This window comes from Lepisosteus oculatus, chromosome 2 (assembly GCF_040954835.1).
Source record: "Lepisosteus oculatus isolate fLepOcu1 chromosome 2, fLepOcu1.hap2, whole genome shotgun sequence".
NCBI lineage: Eukaryota > Metazoa > Chordata > Actinopteri > Semionotiformes > Lepisosteidae > Lepisosteus > Lepisosteus oculatus.
Window position 1 is genome coordinate 9,112,128 of NC_090697.1, and position 16,408 is coordinate 9,128,535.

General features: G+C 39.6%; 1 protein-coding gene across 7 annotated transcripts in view; it reads right to left on the minus strand.

Moving 5' to 3' along the window:
* The window catches only part of myo6a (myosin VIa), an 87,265-nt gene that overhangs the window by 58,184 nt on the left and 12,673 nt on the right, over nucleotides 1-16,408 (minus strand). For all 7 annotated transcript variants that reach the window (XM_015354651.2, XM_015354643.2, XM_015354639.2 and 4 more), the window contains exon 2: nucleotides 5,874-6,013. In XM_015354651.2, the coding sequence (XP_015210137.1) occupies nucleotides 5,874-5,987 (114 nt within the window). In that variant the 5' untranslated portion in view covers nucleotides 5,988-6,013. The remainder of the gene's footprint in view (nucleotides 1-5,873; nucleotides 6,014-16,408) is intronic.

The following is a 16,408-nucleotide window of genomic DNA, read 5'->3' on the forward strand; positions in this document are numbered from 1 at the left end:
TTATCCCTTTAAAACGTTAGGTGGGAGGAACACTATGACACTGGTAGGTCTTCTAAGACCAAGACTGAGTACGATGGTGCTTATTCAAGGAAAATACTTTGCCATAACGTAACCAGGACAAAGGGGTCCTCGTTTTACAACCTGAAATTAGCTGAAGCCCTCGTTTAACTTCAGAGTCCAATTTTAAAACTGTTTTTTTGAGGAATCAGAAGAGAATGAGACCAGAAGCTTATGGACTTGAATAATTCAAAGGAGCATAAGTCCAGCTGTCCAATGCTGACCACATACTGGTAAAGTCGAACTTTACAGATGTCTCTTTTAAACTTTCTCCCTCTGGTTATCAAGCGAATAGTGCTCACAAGAGAATTACAGCACCTGAGACACAGCACTCAGTCAACTGCTCTTGAGCTTAGGGAGCCCCACTCACAGGTGCCTAATGACTCCTGGCACCAGTGTCAGCACTACTGGGCTTTACCCACAAACAAAAAGGTTGCTCCAGGTGTTGCACCTAGTCTGGCTTGAAATTAATCGGATTTTAAAGATAATTCAGCCCTGCTTCTTTTGGAGAATGAAGGTTCTAAAACATATCGTTACAGGAAAACTCAGCAGCCAGTCTCTTAAATTGAGAGCGGTAATTTGGGTTTCATGTACCTCATCTGGTAATAAATCAACCCATAATATTTAGTTTTGCCATTTTCACTAACATTAAACAATAATTAGTGGGAGAGCAGAAGGACTATAAAATTTGTGATTTATTACAGATACAGTATACACCCCAGCTTAACTGAGTGTCCTACATTAACAGGCTAAAAGAGCTGAATCTTCTTGTACAAAGAGAAGCTGATTTAATATTCTTAAACGCTTTGACACAGTCAACCTAGAGGACTTATTCAGAATTAACAGCACAACACGCTTAGGAATGTGAGGAGTTTTAATTTACTGAAACAATTGGATACTGAAAAAAATAACAATTGGTTCACGAAGTACAACATTTCTTTTGTTAAAGTCCTGACTCAGAGTGCTTGCTCTGAGCTCTGAGGCCAGATGGAGAATTTAGTTGTGTGCAACCTTTTAAACCAGGAAATCACTGTTGCTGACTGTTAATGATGTAATCAGGTATAGCTCCGATATCCACCCAGCTGATTCTGGCCCATTGTCTCGGACAGAAGAATCTCCTCTTGTGAGCCCCTGACTCTTGAGTCATTCGTCATTTAGGGAGTTGAGAAACACGTGGCTTCACGATGTCCCTATCGGTGTTATAGACTTGAGATATGCTGCTCTCCAGCCCTGTTGTTGAAGCTAGAATCCTGGTTTATTTCAAGAAATGGTTGGAGGGACCCCTGGATCAGTTAGATAGTAACTAAAAACCTGGATATATGGGCTGAACCCTGTCTTCTCGTTTGAACCTTTCCTACAGTATATTCATTCTAGCACTGGTGACAAAACTGTGGCGTTGCATAAGCCCAACCAGCGCACTGCAAACTGGTGTCTTCTTCTGTTCCACACTGTCTGTGATGAGAGCTCCAGGGAAAACTGACAGGCTGCTCTACCAATGGAACCAACTTGGAGCTAAGTAGTTACAAACTGATGTAAAAACGGGATCACAGTTACAATGGCACATTCAAAATCTTACTTAGTTGTGTTTTCATTCCGACAAAGGATACTGTAATGCTACTAGGGGCAGGCTCCGTGAAGGGTGGTATGACCCCCTATAGTATGGCACCACTTCACATCTTCACCCTTACCAAGACAGCAGACAGGAACTGCTGGAGACACAAATGGCAGCTGACAGTCACTGGATCAGGGAAAGCTGGCAACACTGCTCCAGGTTTTATAAGCCAACTACCGAACCATCAATAGAAGAGAGTGTATCAATGTGGCGAGGCGAGAGAGAGAGGCAAGTGAAGAGAAGACGAGAAAGGGCGAGGGGAGACACTCTGTATGTGTGAGCAGACTATGTTTGAGAGCTGTGTGGGAAAAGCCTCCATGTGAAGATCTGGTGTAGGTAACCATCACTGACATTAGAAGATTTCCAGCACAGATTTGTTTGTGTGGAAGCCGATAAGCAGCTTACCCGCCCAGCTTAGTAATTATAATAGTAACAGAGTATAGAAGTTTAGCCAGACGCTCAATGACAAGCTAGACTTCCTTTTAGTCTGAAGTAGTTCAGGTGGGTAGCTGCGTCAACATGTGTAGGCTGCAAAGGAACAAGTAATAGGTTTAGTTCATGCTGAAAAGAGAAGAAAGAAAACAGTGTTTCTGCCATGGAGCCTTTAGGCTCACACCTGAAGAAGGCTCCACGGCTGAAACGTTGTGTTTTCTTTGTTCTCTTTTCTGCATGGAATAAACCTATTACTTGTTCCTTTTAGTTTGCTGTTTTGCTTCTGGTTGTGGTGTGTCACACTTGGGTGTGTAAAGTGCACGTCTTGAGCCTTATGGCTTGGGTTCGGGTATGTCTGTTAGCCAGAGACCCGTCTAGATCAACTGCCCTGCTGTGATACGACACGGATGGCATCATAATATAAAGACTTAACTATCTGGTGAGATGGTCACAAGTGCACCTGGTAGCTTTGGCTCATGTACAGTACCTGCTGATCAAATGCAATCTCAGGCTGATATACACGTCTTGCATCCCAAACAGACTGGATTGATCATTTTATTATCTGCATCATCCACATTGACAATCTGAAAAGACTTTAGATGTATTAACTTTGAGTCGATAATTGTAACTAGAGAGCTTAACATCTAAATACTTTGAAAAACTTGATTTTGACTAATAGAAATACATTTTACTAAAACTTTTTTTCCCCAGATTTAGTGATTAAATGGAATTAAACACGGGAAACGACAATGCTTAAACTATTGTAGATCAAAAAACTTGCAAAAACCCATTATATTTGCTTGATTTAATGGATCATCTAGGTTAAAAAAATACAAATATCAAAGTTTTTCAAGTTCAATCAGCTAGCAATTAACAGGGTATACTTAGTTTTGTAATCGATTCATCCTAAAAAGTAACCTGATGCTACATTCAGCTGTGACATTACCAGGTCTTAACCACTAATGATCACAAAATGAGACCTACAGGAAATGTAGATAAGGCTCTAGTTTGTGATACATCACAATTAACATTAAACTAAGAGAAAATCCAATATGTTTTGTGCAGGGTGAAGTCAAAGTTCACAATTACATTTTATTGTAAAATAATGTCAAACTGATGACCTGTTGTTCATTAACAGGAAGTCCCTTCGGCTTAATTTTACTGTTACCATTTCTACCGATGGCCAACATACATTCAAAGCAGAAGTAAAATCAAAAGAAGCCTTTTGAACAGATATCATACAGAATTACCCTAAAGCGTTTTCAAACTGGACTGCATCTCACTATGCTGACAATACTACAAGAAACATCACTGCTGTATTTTTCAATACCACTGGAGAAATACAAATAATAACAAATTCCATCTTGTGATTAACAACTGTTTTTATTTTTTGAGCTGCAACACCTGCAGTAAATGTAGTAAAAGGGTCTTCTTGCCAAATGTGGAATATTAGATCAAACATAATGCATTTCCACAGCATATAATAATAATAATAATAATAATAATAATAATAATAATAATGTAATGTATTTGCATATAACTTTTCATTTCAGTGGATCTCCAGGCACTTTACTTTTTTACTCACTTCCCCCACTAAAGTGCAGCTACACTGTACAGCAGGTCAGGTGGAGAACTGAGACATTTCTTCATCACTTTAATTATGGGGGTTGTTTTAGAAAAGCCAGCACAAACCAAGACAGGAATAAAGTCAGGACAATGGTGTTAACACACCTACTCTTTTTAAGAGAACCAAAGTATCTTTAATGGCCGAGTAGAGGGGACCCATGTTTAAAAATCTCAGCACCTCCTTCCACCTACTGGTTCACGTGGAAAAACAACTGGAAAAACTAGTGCAAGATCAGAAATGTTGCTTGGAGGCCACTGGAGAGTGTGTTTTCCCAGTATGATGGTGCCACAGGAACCTCTGTAGAAATCTGACTCTATGACCTGCTCTGGGGTCATGACCTCTGGTCTGGCCCGAGTACGGTTAAAACAGACACCTGCTGTTGTACTGTATGTGACACCTCACCAATAATATTGGCCATTCCTGATGAGCCATAAATGGGAGCATTTCCTTTGATTCCAATACGATTGGCAATGGTCACTCATGAACACCCATTCACAGTAATAACATAGGGTTACCATGGCTGAACTCGGACCTTAAAACCCTTTGTGACACAGCTGGAATTCAGGACACTGTGGGGGATACACCTTGTGTATCGGCTCCCAGTGTTCTGAGGGAAAGGGTCTCCCTCACAAAAATAAAACTAATCTCAATCCTTCACTGAACTGTGAAGAAAATCTCCCGTAAAAAATCTTACATTAGTAAGTACATTGTATCCCTACATTAGTAATGGATGAACCCTGAATTCTCTAGAAACCTCACCATGTTCCTGCTACCACTGCTGAAGGAGAGCACACTCTCTCTTTGAGCAGTGATATTGCTGCATTGTGATTAAAAATTACTATATAGGAATGTCAAAGAAAAATGTTCATTACCACTATTTTATCAAGTATCGACATGAATTTGAATGGAATTTTTTCAACTACATCTCATTGCAATTTAATCAGTTTCGTAGCATGAACAACAGTTTCTTCAATGTCATCGTGCCACACAAGCATGGTTTTTGGAAGGTCACTTGCAGAATAAAGGCAGCGTTGTACACACAAATAATTAAATACTTGTGACACACTGTGAAATGTTAAAGAGATTGTATTACAGCTAAAAATATGGTTTTCTGGTGCTCGAACAATACCAGACATTTTTGTAAGCCAATTTTAAAACCATTTGAAGTTTTATACAATGTTTTATTCATAATGTTTTATAATGTACAAGTTTATGCTGTAATGTACTGTAATAATATAGTTAACCAACACTCAAGTATGAACGTATCCTAGTTTCTTTGGCAGGATTGGAGTATTCCACTGTATATAAAAAACTATATGGTAGTAAGTCAAAACCCTGCTCTTTCTGTTCCAACACACGCTTTTTCTTTTTCATTGGAAGCAATATTTTAAAAAAAAACCTTCAATTTAGAAACAAAAAAGAATTCAAACACTATTTTTGTTTGTCTCAGGGACATTATCGTGCCCTTGCTTTCCTCCAAATGCCTATCTGAAACGCTATAGCACAGATCAGGCAAGATTGCTGCAGTTTACTGGCACAAACAATCCGTGAATGAACAGAACTCTTATTGTGCTTTTGAACAGTACTGCTCTGAAGCTGCCAACAAAAATAATGTCCAACACTGAGCAGAACTAATGAGCATATCGTACACACAACACAGTAAGACTGTTCTTCCATTTTGGACATGAAAGATAGTGAAGATTTTTATTTTATTACCTGATGTCAACGGGGTCGTTGAAAAGAAAGGTAAACTGTTTGAAGCACAGACTGTGCCATCAAGTTATCAAGAGTTATTACTGTAGCGTAAAAGACAGGATGAAACAAGTGAAAAGACCAAAGCTAACCTAAGGTAAGCTAACAGTCATATTCAGCGGTTATCTCTGGCTCATACACAATTCATGGTCTAGCCACAGAGGGTGTTAAGAAAGCTCCAATTCAAAGATATTCCACAGTGAGTAAAAGACACCACTTCAGCATAAAAAGGTAATATTTTACACAAAACTCTAAGCTACAGTGCTTGCTTATGTTTGTTGGCGATACCTGCATAGGAAAGTGTTTTATAAATAAGGGAGTCCTTTGTCTTGATAAGAGGTTTTGCTGATGGTTAGACAGGTTTACCAGGACTGGTATCCAAAATCCACTCACCTTGCCCTTATTCAAGGGCTCAATTGTCAAGGTGTCAGCTCCAATGTCTACAATAGTGCCCAGCTGGAACCCATCTGTTGGGTGGGGCGCCCACACTGGCTTCCCATCCTCCATTGCACACAGCTGCTAAACAGCGGTCTCTAGGGAAACCAAAATAAAGAGCGGTTAGGAGCTTGGACACATCAACAGCAGCAAAGTTCGCCTTTAACATGAAAAGGGCCAGATTGATCAAGTATAAGAACCCAGTACATACAAAATGTAAAAGACGGTGACTGGTACTGGCTTTACTAGATTATGATCATCATAAAAATAAAAAAGGAGAAAAATAATCATTAAAGGATAAAAATAGACTTAATCACTGCTATATAACGGTGAGCATATCACCTTGGAAGCTACAATGCCAAGTGCAAAAAGGTTTTAGTCAGCATTGATGTGCCACACTTTTGTGGGAATACTATATATATATGAGTAATTGATTATTAAGGCATTAGTGATGAGCAGAAACTACTGTAAAAGATGCTCACTGAAATTATTAAGGTAAAGCACGTATGTGGGTTGAGACCTTGGTAATAAATGGATAGACAAGAGTAAGGGGGTGATGTGACTAGTACATTACCACAGAAATCTGCATTTTTATTAATTTTTACTTAATGTTAGTTAACCAGACTAGCTCAAAATAGTAGGATTAGAAAAGTGTAGAAGACCTTACAACAACACTAAGACAAGAGTTTTCATTAACCTCATTTTCCTCCTCTAGACAACGCAATACAATCCTCTAGTCATCCAGCTGTTTCATGAAAGAAAACAGGATAATGGCTTCAACAAAATGGCTGGGTAGCTTGTTCCATACTCCCACAAGTCTTAGGGTAGAGAATGCCTACTCTTCTCCATTTTATATGCGCTTCCACATAGCCTCCCCTTGTGTTCCCTGATTTGTGTTTCACTGTTCATTCTGAAGGAAGACAACTGGTCTGTTGACTTTCATTAACCAGTAAACAGGCTGGTCAATACCTGCTGTCTGGAGAAGACTGAAGCATGAGTGTTTGTTCTGAAGCCGGTAAGAAGCTTAGCTGCCCCGCTGTATTTACTGTATACTGTATACAGAGGGACACAGGAAGACATGTAGTTAAATGCTCAAAGAGAAGTCTAGGGTTTATTCTGTTTTGAGTATTGTTTTCCTAAAGGAGAACTATCTTGATATTTTAAAGGCTGTGATTGTGTATGTTTTCCTGAAACCTTCCTATTCAAAGCACCTATAGCACTGCGTGCCCTGTGTACGACACAGCGTTTTATAGACAGGAGAGGACACTTTTCATCTGCCACTGAGCAATACACAGCAGCCAATACGCACCAGCACTGCATAGTGAATCAGCCAGAGAAGGGAGAAATTATTTACAAACTTGGTAAGCCTAAGGTTGACCAGCATACCAGGGTGAATCGTGTTACTGTTCTGAACAGTGCCATGGAATCTTTAATTCATGACCTTGGTTTATCAAATCTGAAGGATGGCACTGAAGTGGTGTCCCTCAAATACCAAGAATGCCAAGACTGTTATTCACTGTAAGACCAGACTAAAAATTGTGCATTCAATGTTTTCCAGAATGTGCTACAGTATAAGACAGGAACTGACCTATTCCAAAGGGCTAGCCAATCATATATCATATATTTTGCTGCAGTAGCTCCAGTTCTTCATCAACCTGTTTCAAAATGCCTGAGTGGCTTTACCTAAAGCAACACAGATTGAAGAGTTAAGATCAAGAGAGGGAATAAAGAACATTTCTTCTCTTCCAACTTCAGCACCCTCAAGAACACTGCACTGGTTTGTACTTGGTAGCCCTGCATCCCTTAACAAACCCAGTTCTCCTTCACTTGCAATGTGAGACCAGAAACTGGTCAGTGCTCTGACGGCAAAATACTGTAGATTTACAATTTGAAAAGAGGAAGCACTTTTCAAACAAAGGATTGTGGGTATCTGAAAAAAGTTACCAAGCCTAGTTGCTGAAGCCAGTACCCCAGTTTTTTTCAGGGAAACCCAGGACGAGCTATCCTTGCATCAATTAGCTGTGAGCACCCAAACACGCTTGATTAGCCAAATGGCCTCCTCTCACGTGTAACCTTATTAGGTTGTGACCTGAAGGTACAGCAGCAGGGCACCTTGGGCTTTGATGAGCTACAGCTGTGAGCTGTCCTATTTAAATGGCTTCTCTAAACTCTGTAGAGAGACTGAGTAGGTCCTCTTGCAGGGCACAGAGACTAAGCAAAACCCTCTCAGAAATGCAGAAATGCATTTTGGAAGACAGCAGCCTGTTGGACAGGGTGCATGTGAAAGGGGCAGGAGGGGCAGGGGTGGAGGTCAGCTGCACGTGCTCACCAGGGCTGTCAGAGGAAGAATGTCAACAGGGGCTGAGGGGGTCGCCGGGGGCGGTGCAGAGGAGAAGCAGAGGAAGCCGAGGAGTTGCAAGGATGGAGGTGGAGCGGTGTCCAGGCCTTCCCCAGGGCGCTGGGAGACAGCCCAGTGACAGGCCCCGTGTGTTCCAGCAGAGGCTGATGGACAGCACGGGCACTGTTAGCTGCAGGAGACAGGGCTGTGTAATGCGTTTTTGTGCTCGTGGAAGGAAAATGGTGAAAGGGAAGACCGGCAGGTTGAGAAGCCCGTGCATCCTTGCCCGGAAGGAACCCAAAGGGGCTTTGAATGGCAAGCCACAGAGAAGGGGAGACACATACGTCACAGGAAACGTGGAGCGCGATCCTTAGTGGTCTGTCAGGCTGCAGGGGATCTTCGGGTTCGAATCCTCAAAGGACTGCATGTCTCACAAAGGGTGGTAAGAGTGTGGAATAAGCCACCCAGCCTTGTTGTTGAAGACAATACACCACCCTGGATGAGATCCTTGGATCAATGAATGGTTAACTATCAAGAGGACTACATGGGGCCAAGCGGCCTCCTCTCATTGCAGAGAGGACAGAGGATGCCACTGCTCTTCTGGAGAATGTGGTTCAGACAAGAACCTTCACCCCACGGTAACCTTTTGTATGTTTGGATGTTTCCTCCTGCGTGGTCATGCCAGAGGACGACAGAGTGGCGTGTAAGAAGAGTGTCTGTGTGAAGAGAGCGCGTCCTGTAATGTGGGTGCTACTGTGACTGCGAGACGGGGAAGAAGGGGAGACGTGTCAGCCTGTGGGGGGCAAGGACATGGGTCAGGCTGGGAGAACAGGCGTGAGCTACTGTGAGAACTCAAGTGTGAGAAAGAATCAGTCGGTGAAGTAAAACAGATGTGTATCCCACTGCAGGGATAGAGAGGGGCCTGGCAGGGCCAGGGGCTGATTCTGAAGAGGTCCACTGGGTTGTCACGGCCTTTTAGGATTTTGAGTATTTGGATCAAGTTCTTCCATCGTCCTTTTAAATCAAAACTAAAAAAGTTCAGTTCTTCATGACAGCCAGTGTCAAACATTACTTTATAGCACAAAATCTGTATGGACTGGTTCCAGAGCGGTAATATATTTTTTTAAAACAAAATGATGAAAATTATATACAATTTCTAAATGAGGACTTAGTAGATCAGTTTACAATAGACATAATACAAGTTATGAATACATGTTGAAATACATGTTACATAACATCATATCATTTAAATCCTATTCTTAAGAGTGCTATACATCCTAACATTCAGCTTGTTTCCCCGGAAGATATTAAAAGTGTGTAAAATAGTATTCAGACCAGTAACCTCCAAGTTGCAAAGCCAATCCAGACTGCATAACCACCATTTAAGTAGTGCAAGGAGCAGTTGTCCGATATTCCATAAACAGTGTATTTGTTTTTCCAGTGAAAAAGACATCATCTCAGTTGTGTGTAGATCGAATTCTATGGAAACTATGAGGCCAAAAACAGAGGCCAGCAGCACCAGGAGTCTATTTACAGCATATGTAACCATTTAGGAAAACAGAAGCTTATAATTTACTTTTGGACAAAAACTAAAAATAGAATAAAGATTAAGCATAGGAGTCGCAAACACTTGGAGTAATAGACCAAAATCGGAAATGCTGCCTGTGCCATTTCCCATTTTAATTTAAACTAAAAGACTTCAGCTACACGGGAATACTCTATACCCCCCCAGTATGATGAGAATTCAACACAGCAGTCTCTAGAAAAGCACTCCACATTTATAGTAAAAATGGCACTTATTCCTCTGTTTTAAAACCAGACCCACCTTCTTTACCTAGATCAGACAATTAAAGTCTTTTCTGTTTCCTGCCAGTTGCATTATTTGGAAATTCCGATCTCGGAGTTGAGCACAGAGTAGAGCAGTGATATTCACTGCTGATCCCAGAGAGCTGCAGTCCACCAGATTAGACTGGTTAATTTACAGTCCTCAATAAGTCAGGACAGGGAAACAGTATGAAACCAAATAACATAATATTAGTGAAAAGGGGATTAAAAAGAGAGGTCGGAATAAAAAAAAACACAGGAGACATGGCAGGCCACCACAACCAAGAGTGAACATTAGTGTGGAATGATAAAGACGTAGCCTCAGAGGTGCCACAGAAGCTATAAAGCAGCTCAACTACAAAGACCACATTCAGGGCACAGGCCAAGAGATCAAACCATGTAACCCAAACAACACTGATTACAGTTTTGGGTTTATAACTGCCTGCATGTGACTGGGATACCTAAAGCTGTGGTGCTCAACAGGCTGTGTGCTGCTGGCACCTCTGTCAGTTCCAAATTGGAAACATAACCAGGAAAGAACTTCCACAAGAGCACAGGGAATTCAGAAATCCTGAAAGACTAGTAATCATTATTCATTTATGGAGAAAATGTTAAATGTGAGGATCGCTTAGAATGTAATGCCCAGCACTTTTGGAAAAAAAAACTATAGGAAAATAGTACAACTTTTGGATGTCTAAGATTTATATGTTCACATTTTTCATTGCTGCAATATTCCTGCAGAGCTCATCTATAGTTCATTGTGAAATACAGTCTGAGGGGAAAAAAAGGTGGTATTTCTTAAATCGCTTTTAAATTTTAAATTTTAATATTTTAATAAATCGCTTTTAAATTTGCTGACTAGGCTGCTTAAGGGCAGATAGTGGCATCAATGCCCACCCTCAACAAGCAGAATGTTCAGCAACAGGTAGGTCACACTGTATGTATACATACTGGTAACTGTCAGGTGGGAATTTAGTGTTGTTGTTTTTCCCCAGTATTGTGCTGGCACAATGAGAATTCTGGTAACTTGCGTGCTGGTGTTTACTCATTATCAGGCGTAACTCATTAATCGATACGATATTATTTGGAGAAAAGGAAACACTGGCAACTTCGTCAGATGGGTTGTCTGGGTTACATGAGCATGAAAGTGGCAACACCAGCCTACAGTACCAAGTGCGAGTAGGACAAGTACAAGTAACTTGTGTGCTGTTAACTTTATTTACATTTTAAAACGACATAAAAAGATTTATGGTTCAAACTTCATAAACATACCTGTTTTACATTCATACAGTGTATATTACATTCTTGGTCAAGCAAAATGATTTTGCTATATTTTTCTTTTAATTCTGATCAGTAGCACAACAGCACAAGGGGAAGGACACATACAGCTTAGGAGAAGTGAACACTTCTCGATAAGGACCTGTGGAGAGCTTGAATTACTACACCCTTCCCTGTCAAACAACACCTTTAATTTTTTCTACAAGCTACAGTAGGAACTATAAAACTGTACAGCAAATGAAGTTAAAGAAGTTTATTTACATTAAAGTCATGCGGCTTACAGTGGACAACGCAATTAACCTTCAGGAGATGTTAACAAGTGTATGGTACAGTACATGTACAATTACAAATGAAAATAAATTTGAGTTCTTGTGTTCAGAGATAACCAAGGTCAAAGGTCAAAACTGACTTAATTTCTATACCCTTTTTAACAAATTCTGAAATAGCTTAGTAGCCCTGTCTATAAGCTTTAAAACAACATTATCATCCATCTGTTCTGAGGATATAGAGCTCTCATGGTACGGCGAGCACTTCGGTTTCCTGAATAGTTTGTCACCGAGGTCTGACCATTTCTCCCGTGAGCAAATGGCAATTGTCGCAGAAATTACCATTAAAATTAATCTTAGTGGCAAGACGTTTTGATCACTTAATTTCACAGAACGACCAAGCAGAGAAAATTGCATGAAAGATCCAAGAAGAAAAGGTATAAGAAAACAAAACAAAGATGTACCAGGTTTTTCAAACTAAGTAAAAAAGGCTGAATTCAATAATATTGTATTCTTTCAAAAAATATTTTTAAATGATTACTACATCTATTCAGAAAAAAACTCCTTCACTCCTAAAGGTATTTGCAAATACCTTTACAATTTCATATTTTTGTAGTTCACGATTAAAATATCTTGATCCTAATGTGTTTGTTTTATTTTTTTATCAAAGCAAGAAAGACAAAAGTTTGATCTTTAACTTTACGGCAGCATTCACAGTGTACATGCTGACTGGAGGACATGACTCTGTAGTCTTAAAAACAATTCAGATATCGACGCACAATATCTTTAAAATTACATAAAACGTTTACAAATTCACTTTTCCCCAGTGCCTGGCTGACAAACCTACAGTAGAGAAAGGAAATGTACATGTTGATTTTTCTGTCAGTGAAATCAGTATCTTATATATTTGCCATATTGGAACTCCAACTTCTGCAAAGTTCTACAGGAAGTTCAATACAGTTCAATGTACAGCGTTTCAGTTGCCTCAGGGAGAAAATACTAAAACCGCTGTCATTTAAGCACTTATTATAAGTGATGTACGGACTGTACTGCATAATAATACATCTTAATTTCATGCTACAGAACTAGACCTTTTCTCTAACTTTTTAACCCAAAAGTTAAATTAGGTTTATTTCTGTCTGATGCTTTTTATTTTCAAAATGTATTAATGTCTATCCACATTTATTACACATCTGCAGAAGTATCTGATCATCAAGAGACCTAAAGACTATGTAATGTTACAAGCTACAGTAGGAAAAACTCATTCACACACAATCCCATCTGTACAACAGGTGACTTCTAAAGTGAATGCTTTCTTTGTGATATCTGACTTAGTGACCAGTTCTTCTACAGGATAAATATTACATATAATATAAAGGATTTTTTTTATTGAAGTGTTCACAATCTGAAGTGCCAGTTAATTCCTCACCTACAGTACATGGGAGATTGTGGCTGATGGTTAAAGCTAAAGGCTTTGTGCTGCCCAGATCACACTCCTGGCTCAAAGTCCTCTTGGCGATCGCAGTTGGCTCAGCAATTTCACTTCCTTGTGCGCCTTCTGCAAGGTGCATCCAGGTAGCATGACACTGTTCCAGAAACAACACATTACTGTTCATTTACACACCCCTGGGGTAATCATTTCACAATGCAGGAAGCTCACCACTTCAATGCAGCTTTTTGGAACAGTGTTTAATTTCCTTGTCAGCCATGCTTCATGTTTTAAGAAACTGCCAACAAATCACAGCAGGCCTAGTGCAGTTAACGGTAAAAACGTACTTTCTCCTGAAGCAAAATTGACTTTGCCAAAGAAGCACGACTTTCTCCTTTCATCTACGTCAAACAAACGAAAACAACACAGAATGCGTGAGCTCCTGTAACTCGCCGTGTGGGCTGCCATCTCTGGGTTTCTTTCATTCCAGAAGGTTCTGCCACCATGTGACTGGGCTTCTTTCTACTTTCATGAACGAGCTGTATGCATACCTGGTTAATGTGCGTAAACCAGCAGCGTCACAGCTATGGCTCAATAAAAGTAATAAGGCCTACAGTTAGAGTTAACTGCACTGTCCAATGGTTGTAAGAAGATAGACCTTAAATACTCCAGGTCCTCTCCAGGAAAACGTAGGTACACAGTAGTACTGTAGTGCACAGTACTAAAGTACTTGATAGAGGACAGTAACCAGGAAACCTCAACTACCTGTCAGTCACATTTCAAACATGAGGAAAAAACAGAATAAAAAAAAACAATTTTGTTTTTTTAACTTTAACATCAACCGAAAACAAACAATTAAGAGGAGCAAACAGACCTTCCCAGTGAAGGCTGCCATGTTTTCCATCGCCAGCCACTGACCAAAGATTTAACATAAAGAAGTTATAACAGGCAATTAAGAGATACGGTAGTTAGGAAAACTGAGGCAGACCACAAACCATAGCGCCATCTTGCAAAGGGAAATAACAGAACTGCAAAGGGACACATTGCATGTTGTCCTACAAGATGGTCCTCCACAGGCTCCCAGGCTTCACAAGGCTGGAATCGAGGAATGAAACAGGCCAGTATTTACATATCGGCATAAACCTTCAGTATGAGTTAGCAATGACCGTTGCTTGTCTGTTACAGACCCCCACAACCCTTTGTGTAATAGAACAGCCTCCTATTTGCAGTCTTAATGCAGTTCTTGTCAGTTTCTAAATATTTGAGTTTGGGATGTCAGTACAATATTTGTCCTTTAATCCCCAGGAATATATAATTATTTTACTCAACATTAAACATGAAGTCTTATAAATAGGAGGATAAATGTAGGACTAGAAGGACATTTTTTTAAATAACTACCCTTGGTTTAAGTTCTATGTCATGTGAATTACCTGTTCTACTGTACAGCCTTCACGTCTTCTGCCATTTTGAGGTAATTTGCAAATTTCACAAAAACTAACTATGCTAGAGATCATCAAGGAAAAGTGGTGCTGGGCTAATCTGAAATTCTGCTGGGTTTATAGGTAACTGTAAAGAGAACAGACCTGAAAATAAATTAGTCATTTTAACTAAATGTATAATTAGTCAAATAAACATGTAAGATCCTTCCTCGTCGGAAAAGAGCATTTGAAGCAAAGCTGGGAAAAAATAATGTATTAATAAATATAATGGAGAAAAACCTGAGCCAGTTTAGCTCAGAACAAAATTTACATTACATACAGTATTACTTTCAAAAATATATCACACATTTCTGATGCGTGTTATATTGAGAGCCCCAGGGAATTACATTTAAGGAATGGCCTGTTTTAGTATTAAACCTGCTATATCATAAATATACAAACTGCAAACAAACATAGAAGTAATGTGGAAAACCCAGACCTGACATTCAATTTAATCCCTAAATGATATGCAGGATAAGCAAGTCGCTGAAAAGCCTGAAGAGACTGTTCTCATGCTGCTTACAATGACAAAGCAAAGCAACTTCAGGGGTGTGGACATACAAGTTTGCAAATCTGACAACCATTTCCTTTACAAAGTTTCAGCATGCAAATCCCTGTCCTGAGCCGTGCTACACAGCAGCGACGAGAGAGATGATGGGAAACAATTGTTTGACAGGGCTCGAGACAGAAAAGTTCAAAAGTGCAACCATTCAAATCTGCCAGAAAGGCTCTAACTAAAAAAAGCCAACCTGAGAACACTCTCAACATTGTACATCCGAAAAACAAGGACACAAACTGATCTGAAAAAAATATATTCTTCTCCATCTTAATGTTTCTCTGACAGGAAACCAATTTACGACTGCATAGAACTGAATTTAACACATGTGGTATATCCCCAAAGGAAGACTCTTTTACAAGTCCTATCCAGGACATGAGCCAGGTTTCCCCAATATAGGTGAAATCAACCAGTATGTTTTGCACAAACCAAGACTATTCTTATTAGCATATGCAAGAACCAGTATAACGATAATGATTCTCCTGAGCTATACTACCCAGCTTAAATACAGAATTTAAAACTCCATACACAAACTGTACATTAACAGAAGGTCTGGACTGTGTTTATCTGTACCAGCACTCCTGATAAATGCCTTTGCATGCAGACACCTACTCGACCTGTCTCAGAGGGAGTTTAAACTTCACTTACCCTTCCCTATATATAGAAGCTTGCTACAATTACATATAACTTACGTTATAACTAAAAGGGTTTTTCTTATCATCAGACTGCTTTCAAACATTCACTGTTGCTTACAGTGAAGCGATTTTAAGTTTCCCCGTGTCAACTAAGATCAAGTCACATTACTATTGAAACATTTCTCTAAATAACCACTATGATCTGGGAAAAAAATTAAATAAAGTTAAATACTGTACATAGATTTTGCTTTTTCTTATATAACTTTATAACACAGCTAATGCTGTGTATACAGAACTGCTTTAAAGAGAAATAAATAAACCACTGTGATCACATTAGCATATAGTAAGTCAAAACAACTTAATGTAAAAAACAACCTCAACAGTCCTCAATAGCAACTGCTGTGCCTGCAGGTTTATGAGAAAAAAAGAAAACAGAAAAATAGCTGCAATGAAGTGTTTTCCTTGAAATGCTTCAATAATGGTATAAATATCAATTAATGGGAAGATTCACTCTAAGATGCTGTCAGGTAGTTGCGCATGTTTTATGTTCTGTTTGTTGATCCAAGTGAAAAAGGAGACACTGTCATTATATTTTTGAACATTATTACCCTAAATCATAAAACATAAGATCTCTTATTCCATAGTTGCAGAAGCAATACATCTGGATAGGAGCAAGAACTTACAATGCG